This window comes from Vipera ursinii (assembly GCF_947247035.1).
Source record: "Vipera ursinii genome assembly, chromosome: 6".
In the NCBI taxonomy this organism is placed as follows: Eukaryota; Metazoa; Chordata; class Lepidosauria; order Squamata; family Viperidae; genus Vipera; species Vipera ursinii.
In genome coordinates, this window is record NC_139515.1 from 84886870 (window position 1) to 84903752 (window position 16883).

A 16883-nucleotide genomic window follows, 5' to 3' on the forward strand; every position below is an offset into this window, starting at 1 on the left:
TGTTGTTTTTTTCTTTAGGATTTTGTGTTTTAATCTTTTGAACAAAACAATTTTTTTTAAAAAAACCTAATACTCCGTCAAGCAACACGTTGAAAATAAAGTTATTTTCTTTTCCCATCCAAATTCATGGTCCTTCTCTCTCTCCTGGAGAACCTCTTTGAGGTCCATGGAGCCCATGTTAAGAACCTTTGGGGTAAGGATTTTATTTTTCCTAATCATATACTACTTAAATCTTCTCATCTGCATATACCTGTGGGTCACCAAAGTGGAATTTAAAATGTCCAAAAAAATCTCTTTAGAAAAAAAAGTGTATCCGTAAAAGAACAATACAAATCAATTGATCAACAAGTAAAGATTTATCAAATTGCAGTATTTGATTCCAGTATGGAATGAACCACTTAGGTGTAAAACCAGAGAAATTCTAGGAAGAAAACAACCAGAAGAAATAAGATTTGGGAAATGCAACTTTGCCTGACACTGAAACACAAAAATAGAGGAACCATGATACTGATAGTCCTTATTATGGTTTGTTTAGTGACCGTTTGAAGTTACAATGGCATTGAGAAAAGTGACATGTTAAGACATTTAATTTAATAGCTGTAATAGTAAAGTGTATAATGGGCCAGAACATATAGTTGTAGTTGATTGGTTGGAGAGTGAGGGCTCCTGCGTGAGGCAATCTACTTTATGATTGGTTACTGGGTGAGAAGGGGGCGTTTCTCTTTTTCCCGCCTTTTTCTTCTGTATGCTCTGTATGCTGTTCTGTGTTTTACCTGACGATTTACCTCATGATGTAGTGATGGGCCTGACTATCTTGTCTGCTGTAAATATAAATATAAAATATATTTATTTATATAAAATTACAAGTTTGTGTCAGTGTCTCTGACTCCATTTGAACATCTGCTGCACAATTCCCTGACAACGTATTACCATTTTTCACACTTACGACCACTGTAGCATCCCCCTGATCATGTGATCAATATTCAGACACTTGGGAACTGTCTCATATTTATGACGGTTGCAGGTCCCGGGGTCAATATGATACCCTTTTGTGACTTTCTGGCAAGCAAAATCCATTGGGAAGCCAGATTCACTTAATAACTGTTGGACTAATATAACAGCTACAGTGATCTACTTAACAACTGATAAAATTAACTATTTTGATTGGAGGTAATGGACTAGACTGCTATATAGGAGACTGAAAACCTTTTGTGGACTTTCTACATGCTAATTACAATAACAGATGGTTAACAGAGGGATTTGAAGATTAGTGGAATGTTTAGTTCAACTTGTTGACTGCTTCTTTTTGGAGAAAACGCAGTTAACAGTCTCTCTCTCTCTCTCTCTCTCTCTCTCTATATATATATATATATATATATATATATATATATATATATATATATATATATATATACATACATACACACACACACACACACACAGAGTCAATAGTGTATGTGTGTGTGTGTGTATTGTTGACTGCTTTTTCTTCAGGAAAATCTATCTCTACCTATCTCTGTCTGTCTGTCTGTCTGTCTGTCTGTCTGTCTGTCTGTCTGTCTGTCTATCTATCTATCTATCTATCTATCTATCTATCTATCTATCTATCTATCATCTATCTATCATCTATCTCTATCTATCTATCTATCTATCTATCTGTCTGTCTGTCTGTCTGTCTGTCTGTCTGTCTATCATCTACCAATATCCATCTATCTGTCTGTCTGTCTGTCTGTCTGTCTGTCTGTCTCTCTATCTATCCATCCATCCATCCATCCATCCATCCATCCATCCATCCATCCATCTATCTATCTGAAAGGGGAGGAAAATTTATTGCTTTTTCTTTTCTTTTTCTTTTCTTTCAGCACTCAGCCAGGGTGGATCCTACATGTTAAATTTAATTGACCACTTTTTCCTCCTTTTTTGTACACTATTTTGTTGTTGTTGTTAGGGTTGAATGTTTTTGTTTTGTTTCATTTTGTTTGTTTTACTGTTCTGTATTTTATTCTCAATGATAAAACAATAAATTTAAATTGTGTATGTGTATGTATATATATATACACAAATATGAGCTGCCACTGCTGTGACTACTGCCTGTAGATGGCCTTGGGTTAGGCTGAAACAGGATATAAGATTTGTCCCGTGTTTGGACTTAAGCAAGTGCATTCTAAAATACTTAACAAACATTTAACACATATCTCCCTTGCTTCCCAGCTAACAAAGAGAGAGAGAGAGAGCCTGTGGCCTAGAGGTTAAAACAACTGCTTAAGATGCAGTCGGCCCAGGTTTGAATCTCAGAAGGGTATGTCTGACTGATGAGAACAAATAAGTTTGAAATGATCATATCTGTCTCCCTTTATTCTTTGTTAGCAAGCCAAAAAATTTGCACAAATATGAGCTGCCACTGCTGTGGCTACTGCCTGTAGATGGCCTTGGGTTAGGCTGAAACAGGAAATAAGATTTGTCCCGTGTTTGGACTTAAGCAAGTGCATTCTAAATACTTAACAAACATTTAACATATATGAACACCTGTGGCAAGAAAGGTCATAAAATGGGACAAACTCACTTAACAAATGTTTCCCTTAGCAACAGAAATTTTGGGCTCAATTGTGTTCGTAAAGTCAAGGACTACCTGTACTTAATGAGGTAACATCATCAGTGCTAATGAGTGTGAGGTTTGCTTCCTATTTATATACATTAACTTGCTCTGCCCTGCCCTGCCAATTTTCTCCTTGATTGTTCCTTGATTAGAGTATTGTTTTCTGCTTGATTGGTTGACTGCGATTAATCCCTGCTTATTTAGATATTCTCTCTGATTGTTTTGTTTCTTTCTTAGCTTCTAATTGTTTCTCTTGAATGGTGTGTAATTATGGTGTCTATTGATGGCTGATCTGAATGCCAGGTTTCCAGGAATTCTCTAGTGTTTTTGGATTTAGCTTGGTCCAGGATGTAGACAGTTTCCCAGTTGAAACTATGGGTGGGTTTGTCCGTGTGTCGTGAGAGTTTTCCTCATGTCTTCTGACTGCTAGTTGGTCTTCATGGATGTGCTCTGCTAATCTTCTGCCAGCCTGTCCTACATAGTGTATGTACCATATGACTCTATAAACTACTCTATGTAACTGTACAGTATGACTCTACTGTACTGGTTTTATTGTGTATAATAGATGACTCTACTAGATATAACTCTACTCTATGTCTCTACTGTATTTACATGTTGTTCAATTACTAAGTTGTGCCCAGATCCCTACAACTCCATGGACCACAGCACACCAGACCCCGTCCCCTGCACTGTTTCCCAAAGTTTGCCCAAATTCATGTTCATTGTATCAATGGCAGTATCTAGCTGTCTCATCCTCTGCTCTCCCCTTCTCCTTTTGCCTTCCATCTTTCCCAACATCAGAGTCTTTTCCAAGGAGTCTTCTCTTATTATTTGGTGGCCAAAGTACTTGAGCTTCAACTTCAGGATCTGTCCTTCCAAAGAACAGGGTTGATTTCCTTTAGAATCAACTGATTGGATCTCCTTGTAGCCCAAGGGTCTACAAGAGGTCTACAAGATTCTCAAGAGACTTCTCTAGCACCACAATGCAGAAGCATCAGTTTTTCGGCACTCAGTCTTCCTTATGGTCCAACTCTCTCCGGTTCCTTGCAGCTTGAGCTAAAGTCTGAAGTTAGCCTTTCTCCTCTTGGTTTCTGGAAGGCTTCTCCTGGACCAATCAGGTCAAACGCCATCTCTCCAAGGTCCCTGGGACTTACTTCCTTCCATTGCCACCTCTCCGGGGCGGCTTCTGGCCCATTTCGGGTCCCCTAACAGGAAGAGGGAGGGACGTGGTGGTTCCGTGGGTTAGGATGCTGAACTTGTCGATCAGAAGGTCAGCAGTTTGGCGGGTCAAATCCCGAGTGCCGCGTAACAGAGTGAGCGCCTGTTACTCGTCCTAGCTTCTGCCAACCTAGCAGTTCAAAAGCATGTACTGTAAAAATGCAAGTAGAAAAATAGGGACCACTGCGGTGGGAAGGTAACAGCGTTCCGTGCGCCTTTGGCGTCTAGTCATGCCGGCCACATGACCACGAAGACGTCCTCGGACAAGCACTGGCTCTTCGGCTTTGAAACGGAGATGAGCACCGGCCCCTAGAGTTGGAAACGACTAGCACACATGTGCGGGGGAACCTTTACCTTTAACAGGAAGAAACTCAGCTGGAGGGCACAGAGACCTGAACCGCTCAACTGCTGTGCTGCGCGCAGGACCGGAAGTACCCCTGAACTCTCACAGCCATACATTACTACTGGGAATTCCATAGCTTTAACTATATGGACTTTTGTCAGCAAAGTGATGTCTCTGCTTTTTAATGGGTTGTCTAGGTTTGCCGTAGCTTTCCGCCCAAGGAGCAAGCCTCTTATAATTTTGTGGCTGCAATCGCCATCGGCAGTGATCTTGGAGCCCAAGAAAATAAAATCTGTCAATATATAGATGACTCTATTGTATATAAGCTACTGTATATAAAAGGGAGGAAATCTCACACCCACATGTACTGATGATGTTATCTAGCTGGGTTGTGAAACATCTGCAAGCCATTCATCAAGCTCAGAGAGCATCAAGGACTGCAGACTTTCTGACTGTTGCCAGGAAAATGATATGGATTTATCCGTACAGTTCCCAGGAGTTAAGCTTGACTCAAGAAAATCTTCCCTTCTATCAAAGAAAAACGAATATGGTTGCTATCCACACCTCTCTCAATTCCACCCCACCAGTGTACAGATAGTCCTCAACTTACATCAGTCTATTTAGTGATTGTTCGATGTTACAACAGCAGTGAAAATAGTGACTTAGGACTGTTTTTCACACTTATGCCTGTGGCAGCATCCCCATGTCACATGATCAAAATTCAGCCACCGGGCAAGTCACTCATATTTCTGACGGTAGGAGACCCCTGAGGTCATGGGGTCTCCTTTTGCAACCTTCTGACAAGCAAAGCCAATGGGGGGAAGCCAGATTCACTTAACCACCATGTTACTAACTTCACAACTGCAGTGATTCCCTTAACATCTGTGGCAAGAAAGGGCGTAAAATGAGGCCAAATTCACTTAACTAATGTCTCACTTAGTGACAGCAATTTTGGGCTGAACTGTGATCATAAGTGGAGGGCTACTTGGATCATTCAATTTCTATGACCAGTTCCAACCAACGCACTGGTCTAATTCCATTTGCCACTTTTTATTTTATGGGAATGCTGCAGAAGATGACATTTAGGTGTCCGTTCCGTTTGCAAAATGATAAAATAATCATCTCTACCTGAGATCTGCCCCTTCGCAGCTGCGGGCTTGAGATGAAGCCCCTGGTCTCCAAGTCAAACAGCTCTGCCAGTTTCTGGAAGTAAAACCCCTGAGAAGATCAGAAAAAGGAAGCTACACACAGGATTATCAAATTAAATTGGGATAAAAAAGCCCCATCGTTATTGGGAGCAATGCAATTAAGGGCTGTGTGCTTAGAGCACAACGTACAATAATTGTGTACCTTGCCTTTGGATGGCTTGCCTTCAGAAGCTGTGGGTCCTCCAACACTGGAGGTTTTTAGGAAGAGATTGAACAACCACTTGTCTGAAATGGCATAGGGTTTCCTGCTTGAGCAGGAGGTTGGACTAGATGACCTCCAAGGTCCCTTCCGACTTTGGTTTTCTGTATTCTGTCAACCCACAATATATTATGTTCCATAATATATTTCCAATGGGATATTGACTTGATTCAACCGTTAAATAAAGCCATGGCATATTTAATAATTATGTATTGAATACATGTCTTCCTCAATTTACAACCATTTGTTTAGTGACAGTTGGAAAATACAACAAGGCAAGAAAAGTGACTTGTGACTGGTCCTCACACTTACAACCATCAGAGCATCCTCACAGTCGTGAGATCCAAATTCAGGTGCTTGGCAACCGGCATGAATTCACGACAATTGCAGTATCCCGCCGTCATTTGGGTCACCATTAGTAAGCTTCCCCACTTTGCTTCTGGTAAGCAAAGTCAACGGGATAACCCGGATTTGCCTAATGGCCACGTGATTCACTTTAACAACTGCGGTGATCTGCTTAACAACTGTGGCAAAATGGTCGTAAAATCAAACACCACTCGCTTTACAACCTCCTTGCTTAGCCACAGAAATTCTGCTGCCGGTTGTGGTTGTAAGGACTACATACAGGCTGACGTGGAACCAGGCAAAATGCAGCGTGAAGTTGACTGCTTCGCAAGAGAGAAAGAGGAAGGAAAGTCACTGGGGAAGTCGGATTGATTGAACAATCATGTTACTAACTTAACAGCTGCAGTGATTCACTTAACAACTGCGGCAAGAAAGGTCGCAAAATCGAGCAAAACTCACTTAACAACTGTCTCACCACAGAAATTTTGGGCTCAGTTGTGATAGTGAGTCAAAAATCTACCTTGTATTGAGTTCCTGGTTATGCACACTACCTTGATAGTAGCCCCTTCAGGTTGGTAGGGCTTCCTTCTTAGAAGACATGGATCTCTTCTCGTACCGGAATATTTCTATTAATATTAGGATTGAAAGATCAATGGAAATCCTTTCTACCAGAACATGCAGGAAGAGGAATAATAAAGACAGTTCAATCTTAATTTGGACAATAGTGTTAACTTCAACTCCCTGTAGATACAAGGTTGATTGCCTAGCCCTAGGATAAAAACTCTTACCTCTGGGTCTTCTTCCACAACAAAGTCAAAACTCTGGATTTCCGAAATAACCAGCAGCTGCACCACCATAAAACAAGCAACAAGAAACTTCATTTTTCCCCTTCCCTCTTCCAGGGAACAGTGAGCATTTAATACGTCCAGTTCCACACCGTACAAAACTGGGGGTGGACTTTTCCGCTATAGATCCAAGTTCAAAGGAGTGTGAGGGTGCTCTTGTGTGAAAAAGGCAAACCACAAATCCTCTTGGTTGTGTTGTGTTTTGCAGGCTCTTTAGCAAGGCTAGCCTTGTTTGGGCAAACGCAAATATTTGCCCAGTGATGCTGGTGAGGCCACGGGTCAGGGGCTGTGCAAAGGGCCAAGTCTCTTGATAATGGCTTCAGAGTAACAAAATAACAGAGTTGGAAGGGACCTTGGAGGTCTTCTAGTCTAGTCTAACCTCTGCTCTAGCAGGAGACACTATACCATTTGAGATAAACCGTCGTCCAATCTCTTCTTTAAAACCTCCAGTGATGGAGCATCCACAACTTCTGGAGGCAGGTTGTTCCACTGATTAATTGTTCTCACTGTCAGGAAGTTCCAGGTTGCTTCTCTCCTTGATCAGTATCCATCCGTTGCTTCTTGTCCTGCCTTCAGGTGCTTTGGAAAATAGCTTGACTGCCTCTTCTTTGGGGCAACCCCTGAGATATTGGAAGACTGCTATCATGTCACTCATGCGCTCGTGACCTCTCGTTTAGACTACTGCAACGCTCTCTACATGGGGCTGCCCTTGAGGACCACTCGGAGGCTCCAGCTGGTACAGAATGCAGCCGCGAGAGTTGTGTTGGGAGTCTCCCGATACTCCCATGTTGTGTTGGGAGTCTCCCGATACTCCCATGTTACACCTCTGCTCCGTGAGCTGCATTGGCTTCCAGTTGTCTTCCGGGTGAGATTCAAGGTGATGGTAATGGTCTTTAAAGCCCTACATGGCATGGGTCTGGAGTACCTTAGGGATCACCTGCTGCCGGCATCAACTTCCCTCCGCCCTGTGCGCTCCCACAGAGAGGGCCTCCTCAGGGTGCCACCAGTCAGAGAATGTCGCCTGGTGGCCCCCAGGGGGAGGTCCTTCTCTGTGGGCGTGCCGGAATTGTGGAACCGTTTGCCGGTTGAGCTCCGGATGGCGCCCGACCTTCGCTCCTTCCGACGCCATCTGAAGACCTACTTGTTCGAACAAGCCGGCCTGGCCTGATGAGTGATGGGTTTAGATTTTAATATTGTTTTAATGTATTTTAATTCATTGTTCTTAGTTTCTGGGCACTTGTTTAATCTCTTTTAATGTTTGTATTCTTGTATTTTTATATGTTTGCCCTGTTCACCGCCCTGAGTCCTTCGGGAGAAGGGCAGTATACAAATAAAATAATAATAATAATAATAATAATAATAATAATAATAATAATAATAATAATTATTATTATTATTATTATTATTATTATTGTCACCTCTAGTTTTGCTTAGACTAGAAATACCCATGATATTCCTGCGATGGTTCTTCATGTGACCTCTAATCATCTTTGTTGCTCTTTGTTGCCGGCCTTGTTGTCTTTATTGTCAGCTTGCACACACCAGATAGCCTGAGCTTCTCATTCCCTATTCCTCACCCCACTTGCTTTGCCCTATACGGCTGGGCTGAAGATCTGGTGCCATCGGAGAAGAACAGGCTACAAATTGAGCAGTTCTGTGGATTAGAGGGGCTGGTCCAACAATACTGCAGAGCCAGAATGGAGCAAAAGATGCTGGGTTATGAGATGAGGAACCCAAGTCCTAGTCCCAGTTTAGCCAGAGGAGGCCCCTGGGGGCTATGGGCCAATCCTTTCATCTCAGACCAAAAGCTAGGATGCTTTAGTGATGAAATTGGTGGGTTGGGAGCAGGAAAATTTAGGTTTTAGTCCACCCATGTGTAGGGGAAGGCGTGGGAAAACCTGGGGGTGGAGTTTTTTTTGTTGTTGTTTTTTTTTAATTCCATTTATATCCCGCCCTTCTCCGAAGACTCAGGGCGGCTTACAAGCTTAGCAGTAGCCTTCATTCTATGTATATGCCTGCTTATTAGGGCTTTCACACACACCCCAAGCGGCATTATTACAAAGTCAGCTTAATTGCCCCCAACAATCTGGGTCCTCATTTTACCTACCTCGGAAGGATGGAAGGCTGAGTCAACCTTGAGCCTGGTGGGATGCGAACCTGCACTAATTGCAGGCAGCTGTTGTTACTTAAGGAGGCATTAGCCCACTGCTCCACCAAGGCTCATAAGTTAAAAGATGGATCAGCCTAGAATCCTTTCATAGTCACAAGTAATAATAATAATAATAATAATAATAATAATAATAATAATAATAATAATAATAATAATAATAATAATAATAATAATAATTTAATTTCTATACTGCCCTTCTCCCGAAGGACTCAGGGCGGTGTACAGGGCAATACAATAAATACCATACGGTGTACAGGGCAATACAATAAAATACAACATACAAAAATTTAAAAAATATTAAATATTACAGCCCAATTCAATACATTAATACAATAACATTAAAATACCCCTAAACCCATCAGACCAGGCCGGCTTGTTCAAATAAATATGTTTTTAGGTCACGGCGGAAGGAGCGAAGGTCGGGCGCCATCCGGAGCTCCACCGGTAAACAGTTCCACAGGTCTGGCGCGCCCACAGAGAACGCCCTCTCCCTGGGGGCCGCCAGTCGACACTCTTTGACTGACAGCACCCTAAGGAGGCCCTCTCTGTGGGAGCGCACTGGACGAAGGGAAGTTGATGCCAGCCGCAGGTGCTCCCGTAAGTAACCTGGACCCATGCCATTAGACTAAGTCCAACTTTCCTTGGATTCTGACTCTGCATAGGCTTTAAGCAATAAATCAGTTTAGTTCAGGGGCCTTCAAACTTGGCCCTTTTATGAGTTGTGGACTTCAGCTCCCAGAATTCCTCAGCCAGGCACACATGGGAATTCTGGGAGTCGAAGTCCACAAGTCATAAAAGGGCCGTGTTTGAAGACCCCTGGTTTAGCTGGACCTTCACGTGTGGACCTGATCTTTCACATATGACACCCTGGGAGTTACTAGGTGACATGCAGCCAGTTACGGGTAGTCCTCAACTTATGACCACAACTGAGCCCAAAATTTTCATTGCCAAGCAAAACAGTTTTTAAGTCAGTTTTGCCCCATTTTATGACCATTCCTGCCACAGTTGTTCAATGAATCAAGGCCATTGTTAAGTTAGAAACACAGCTGTTAAGTGAATCTGGCTTCTCCATTGACTTTGCTTGACAGAAGGTTGCAAAAGGCGATCACGTGACCCCTGGACACTGCAAGACTCATTCGGAGAATTGTGTTTGATTTGATTTGATTTGATTTGATTTGATTAAATTTATATGCCGACCATCTCCCTGAGGACTCAGGGCGGCGCACAACCATAGAAATTAAAAAACATAAAGTAAAAAATTTAAAAAAGAATTAAACAACAGATGCAATAAATACAAGACAATTTAACCCAGTAAAAGCCTAATTAAAAAACGTAGTCAGTCCAGGCACGCTTGTTGGAACAACCAGGTCTTCAGGTCACGGCGGAAGGACCGAAGGTCAGGGGCTGTCCGCAGCTCCAGAGGCAGTTCATTCCAGAGGGTCGGTGTGCCCACAGAGAAGGCTCTCCCCCTGGGGGTCGCCAGCCGGCATTGCCTGGCCGACGGCACCCTGAGGAGGCCGAATCTGTGGGAGCGAACCGGGCGATGGGAGGTTGACAATGGCAGCAGGTGGTCTCGCAAAGCGGGGATGGGCAACTTTATGACCTGTGGACTTCAACTCCCAGAATTCCTGAGGCATTACTAGCAACAAATAAACAAACATGTTACAAATATATCAATTTAATTTTTAGGAGGGTAAGTGTCGATCAGTACAACCCATTCCAACCAAAAGCTCCTTTTGGTCCTCCATAATTTTTAAAAGTGGGACGAGAGTCAAAAAAAGTTTAAAGAAATGCTAATTTAATGTAATTTCTTTGGGCTGCAGATAGTTAGGTAACCACTAGGTGGCAGAACGCCCTAAAAGAAGAACGTCACAGATTCTCCATTCAGCTGTATATAATAGTGGCCAAAATTGTGAAAACCTTTTGGGAAAAGTGTATTTTGGAGGTTTGATGGCTAATAGCACCACTTTTTTTTAGGAGTAGTACCAGAAAATTATTATATCAATGGAATGATTATTTAATCAAGAATGTAATGCAACAAAGTTTGCTCAATTATCTGTACTGCGTTCTGTGAAAAGTTATAGCCAAATAACCAGAAAAAGGAAACGCAACTTGCTTAGGTTGATATCTAGGTAGCTTTCCTTCATCCGATTGTAGCCAATGAGCACGAGCGTTTAGAGAGCCAATCGGGTGCCATCTTGTTTTGCAATGAGCCAATCAGATCACGGTAGGATTCAGTTATTGATGTCGTGAATTGAAGCTGAGAGGAGGACATTTGTCCATGTGTTACGTGATCGCCATCGAGTCGGTTGAGTTTCTTTGTGTTCTTTCGTTTGGTGAGGTTGTAAAACGTAACTTAGTGTTACCTAACTTAACAACAAGGGACGCGGTGTCTCAGTGGGTTAGGATGCTGAGCTTGTCTATCAGAAGGTCGGCAGTTTGGCGGGTCGAATCCCGAGTGCCGCGTAACAGAGTGAGCGCCTGTTACTCGTCCCAGCTTCTGCCAACCTAGCAGTTCGAAAGCACGTAAAAATGCAAGTAGAAAAATAGGGACCACTCCAGTGGGAAGGTAACAGCGTTCCGTGCGCCTTTGGCGTCTAGTCATGCCGGCCACATGACCACGGAGACGTCCTGGGACAAGCGCTGGCTCTTCGGCTTTGAAACGGAGATGAGCACCAGCCCCTAGAGTCGGAAACGATTAGCATGCATGTGCGGGGGAACCTTTACCTTTACCTTTACCTTACAGTTTTAAAGAAATTAGAAGAAAAATTTAATCAAAGGTGGCATTTCTACGGCACACTTTTCCAAAAGGTTTTCCACAATTTTGGCCACTACTGTATATTGTTGGAGCCTTCTGGGACTCCTCTTCAACCCAAGGGCCTTGTCGAGTAGCCTTCCAAACCTCATGGTGTTTTTTTTTTTGACACAAATCAATCTAAGATCCAATAACTTCATGACACACTACAGTACACGTAGCCCTCAACTTACAAATATCATTCATTTAGTGACCATTTGATGTTACAATGACACCAAAAAGAATGACTTATAACCAGATCCTCACACTTATGAGGGTCACAACATCCCCATGGACATGTGACCAAAATTTGAGCAACCCGCATGCACAGGATGGTCCTTGACTTACAACAGTTCGTTTAGTGACTATTGGAAGTTACAAGGGCACTGAAAAAAAAAATAACTTATGACCTTTTTTTCACACCTACGACCGTTGCAGCATCCCCATGGTCACGTGATCAGAATTCAGACGCTTGGCAACTGATTCACATTTATGACCGTTGCAGTGTCCTGGGATCATGTGATCCCCTTTTGTGACATTATAAGCAAAGTTAACGGGAAAACCAGATTTACTTAACAACCATGGCAAGAAAAGTCATAAAATGGGCCAAATTCACTTAGCCAATGGTTCGCTTAGGAACAGAAATGGGACACGATCTCATTTAACAACCTCTTTGCTTAGCAACGGAAATTCTGTTCTCAATTGCACTCATGAGTCAAGGACTACTGTTCATTATTTGTTTTAACCTGGCCAGTGGGCTGTTTGGCCTATTCCCGTGGTGGCGAACCTATGGCACGCGCGCCACAGGTGGCACGCAGAGCCCTCTCTATGGGCACGCGTGCCCTCACCCCAGTCCGAGGCCTTCAGCTGGGTTTTATAAAACTTTTTCGCTTTAGGCCTCCGCCGCCGTGTGCAAAAAACAAAAAAGGTTCAATCAATCAATCAATCAATCAATTTCAACTTCTTGCGGGGGAAAAAAAAGATCTCGCAAAGTTGGAATTGATTGATTGAACTTTTTAGTCCCACCCAGTCTGCCGTTACCACCGCAGCCACGCCCACCCAATGGGCCATGCCCACCCAATTAGCCACGCCCACCCAATGGGCCATGCCCACCCAATTAGCCACACCCACCCAATTGTCCATGCCCACCCAGCACCCGACAATACATAAGTGGGTTTTGGGTTGCAGTTTGGGCACTCGGTCTCTAAAAGGTTCGCCATCACTGGCCTATTCTATGAATTCAGGCCATTTGTTCATTTGCTGGTTCAAGGAATGCTGTAAACCAGGAGTATCCAACCTTGGCCGCTTTAAGACCTGTGAACTTCAACTCCCAGAATTCCCCAGTCAGCTATGCTAGTCCAAGGAAGAGAAGGACTAGGGGGACATGATAGCAGTCCTCCAATATTTGAGGGGCTGTCATAAAGAGGGGGGCGTCAACCTATTCTCCAAAACAGCTGAAGGCAGGACAAGAAGTTATAGGTCAGGGGTAGGCAACCTCGGCTCTTTTATGACTCATGGACTTCAACTCCCAGAATGCTGACTCGGGAATTCTGGGAGTTGAACTCCATGAGTCAAAAAAGAGCCGAGGTTGCCTACTCCTGTTATAGGTGGAAATTCATCAAGGAGAGAACCAAGCTAGAACCGAGGAGGAATTTATTTATTTTTATTTTTATTTTATTAGATTTATATACCGCCCTTTCCCGAAGGACTCAGGGCGGTTTACAGGGCATTTTAAAATCACATCAATATAAAATACAAAGTTAAAAGAGAATTAAAAGATTAAATTATCCCTGAAAATAAAACCCCAGTTAAAATTCTCAGCCTGGGTCCAAGTCTTCAGGTCCCGGAGGAATGAGCGTAGGTCAGGGGCAGTCCTGAGCTCCACGGGCAGCTGGTTCCAGAGGGCAGGCGCACCCACAGAGAAGGCCCTCTCCCTGGGTGTTATCCGCCGGCAATCTTTCCTGACAGTGAGAACAATCAAACAGTGGAATGGCTGTTCTCCAGACGTTGTGGGTGCTCCATCATTGGAGGATTTTTTTAAAAAAAAAAGAGAATGAACAGCCATTTGTCTAGAATGGTAGGGTCTCCTGCTTGAGCAGCAGGTTGGACTAGAAGACCTCCAAGGTGCATTCCAAGTCTTATTCTCCCAGAAGGAGAGAAAATAATGCAAAGAAGTTTTTTCCCCCCCACCCCCAACCTCACATTTTGCCTCGATTTGGATGTCTCCAAGAATCGAGCAGCAGCTGTCTGGATCGGAGTCCCACCACTTTGAGCCAGCTGGCAACCAACTCCAAGATCTGACTCAGAAGGAACCAAGTGGCTGAGGGAGATGTTGGTCTCCCAGCCTAGGTGGACCTGAAACCATGCAGAACTTTATTTATTTGTTTGTTTGTTTGTTTGTTTGTTTATTTATTTATTATATTTGTATACCGCCCTTCTCCTGAAGGACTCAGGGCGGTGAACAGGGCACATATAAAAAATACAGGATACAAAAATTAAAAAGGAATTAAATAATAGCCCAGCTAAAACAATCAATAACAATATAAAAATCCCCATTAAAACCTCAACATATCCCCCATCAGGCCAGGCCGGCTTGTTCAAATAGATGGGTCTTCAGACCACGTCGGAAGGAGCGAAGGTCAGGTGCCATCCGGAGCTCGACCGGTAGCTGATTCCATAAAGCTGGAGCACCCACAGAGAAGGCCCTCCCCCTGGGGGCCACCAGCTGACATTCTCTGACCGGAGGCACCCTGAGGAGGCCCTCTCTGTGGGAACGTACAGGGTGGGGGGGAGTCGACGCCAGCAGCAGGTGGTCCCCGAGGTACTCCGGACCCATGCCATGTAGGGCCTTAAAAACCATTACCAGAACCTTGAATCTCACCCGGAAGACAACTGGTAACCAATGCAGCTCGCGGAGTAAAGGTGTAACATGGGAGTACCGGGAGACTCCCAAGACAACTCTCGCGGCTGCATTCTGTACCAGCTGGAGCCTCCGAGTGGTCTTCAAGGGAAGCCCCATGTAGAGAGCATTGCAGTAGTCCAGACGAGAGGTCACAAGCGCATGAGTGACCGTACACAGGGCTTCCCACGTGACTGCAGTGCTTTTCCAGAATGTGGCCAAGAGTCCTGTTGTGTCATGGGTTCTGGAGAGCAGGAAGGACACCGAGTTGATGAGTACAGCATGGCAGATCTTTATTCGGTGGAAGTGACTGTACTGGGGGAATAGGGGTTACCTGCCCTCCTTTTATACTTGGCCAGGTGAGCAGCCGGCCAATCGGTTTGAACCTCTGTTTCCCGCCGAAACTGAGTTCCTGCCAAAACAGTTACAGTTCAACGCCCCCTGGTGGTGACTGCTATGTAAGTACGTATGTGTTCTCTTCACCTGGATACATAACAGGTCCGACTCAGTATTCAGACACCACCGCCTTCAGTTTGAACAGGCAACCAGCCACTCAGGGTACATGTCTGCCCCATTGACCACTGCCAGGCTCATTCCCCCGGTGGCTGCAATCGTGGGACACCCAAAGCCAAGCCAAACAGACCTTGGAAAGAGGTCAGAGCAAGAGAGACCAGACGCAGGGGACTGAGAGGTGTGGGGGGGTAGGGGGCGGGAAGTAGACAAAGGTCGCATTCTGGACTTTTTCTTGCCTCGTGAATCCTCTTGTGTTGTGGATTTAATTTTGCCGGATGGATTTGTCTCGTTTGGGAAACTCTCAAGTGCCTTGTGGACTCCTTGGCCATTGCTCTGTGGATTAGCATATGGCTGGACTTAACTGGGACAGTTCTGTGTTTTTTGGTGAAGGGAATTGCTGGGGAATATTAATAAACCCACTAAACCAACATTATGTGTGTGTGTGTTTGTCTGCGTGTGTGCGCGAGTGAGTAGGACAACAATGCTTGCTGGTTTTCTTGCAGATGTTCCATTGCCATACTAGGTAACATCATCAGTGCTAGAAGGGAGTGGGGTGTTCTTTGAGCTGGGTGATTTTCTTGCAGACGTTCCACTACCCAGGTAGGTAATATCATCAGTGCTGAGGGTGTAATGAAACATCTGCAAGAAAGAGCATCAAGGATGCCTCCTGGGGGCCTGGTTTGTAGCCATATTTGAGAACCTGCTGCATTATTTTCCACTGGAGCACCTTGGAGGGTGGAGGGCACTAACAACTATGATGATGCCCTTAACTGCTGCGCCAAGAAAAGTCCCCAAGTGGGGCAAAACTCACTTAACAGATGTCTTGCTTAACAACGAAAACGTTGGGCTCAATTGTGGTTGTACGTCGAGGACTATCTGTAAGTTAGTCCCTTCATTTCTTAGACACCCCTTTGTGTTTCTTTTGCACGCTTGCTTTTTCAGATGGTGGCCTTCATACGTCTTGAGATCCAGCCCATCCCACAAAACTCAGAACTTGATTCTTCGTTGGGTATTAGGAGAACAAAGGAGAACAAAGGTGATCAGGGGACAGGAGGTTAAAACATACGAAGAACAGTTGCTGGAACTGGGTAAGTGTAGTTTAATGAAGAGAAGGACGAGGGGTGACATGAGAGCAGTGTTCCAGTATCTCAGGGGCTGCCCCAAAGAAGAGGCAATCAAGCTATTTACCAAAGGGCCTGAAGGCAGGACAAGAAGCAACGGATCATGGAAACTCACCAAGGAGAGAAGCAACCTAGAACTAAGGAAGAATTTCCTGACAGTTAGAACAATTAACCAGTGGAACGGCTTGCCACCAGAAGTTGTGGGTGCTCCACCACTGGAGGTTTTGAAGAAGAGACCGGACCACCATTTGTCTGAAATGGTACAGGGTCTCCTGCTTGAGCAGACAGTTGGAATAGAAGACCTCCAAGGTCCCTTCCACCCCTGTTATTCTGTTACCTCAACCAATGACCAGAATTAGGGATGAACGTGTTTGGGAAAACCCATCTTTGTTGTGGGAAGGAAAAAAATATATCTGGCATCGATCATTCAAAAAGCCAGGCTCTCCAATGTTTTTGGCAAAGGTGACTTTTGTCACAGCAGGATGCTCCATGCCCAGTCTGTCCCCGGACCTGAGGCTACCTACCATGGAGATGGAAGTTCTCCTGAACTTCACCAGCCTCCTGCTGTACTGAACTCCAGCAAGGAATGGTTGAGTCTTGGCTTTGAGCTCTGCAAAAGGGCTGAACCGAGG

General features: G+C 44.3%; 1 protein-coding gene across 1 annotated transcript in view; it reads right to left on the minus strand.

Annotated features, from left to right (window-relative positions):
* Positions 1-6790, minus strand: part of ITIH2 (inter-alpha-trypsin inhibitor heavy chain 2) — a gene marked incomplete at both ends in the record, with an annotated part of 38498 nt that extends 31708 nt beyond the window's left edge. Inside the window, 2 exons of the mRNA XM_083365398.1 lie at positions 5286-5360; positions 6698-6790. Coding sequence (XP_083221524.1) covers positions 5286-5360; positions 6698-6790 — 168 coding nt within the window. The remainder of the gene's footprint in view (positions 1-5285; positions 5361-6697) is intronic.
* Positions 6791-16883: the final 10093 nt, after the last annotated feature.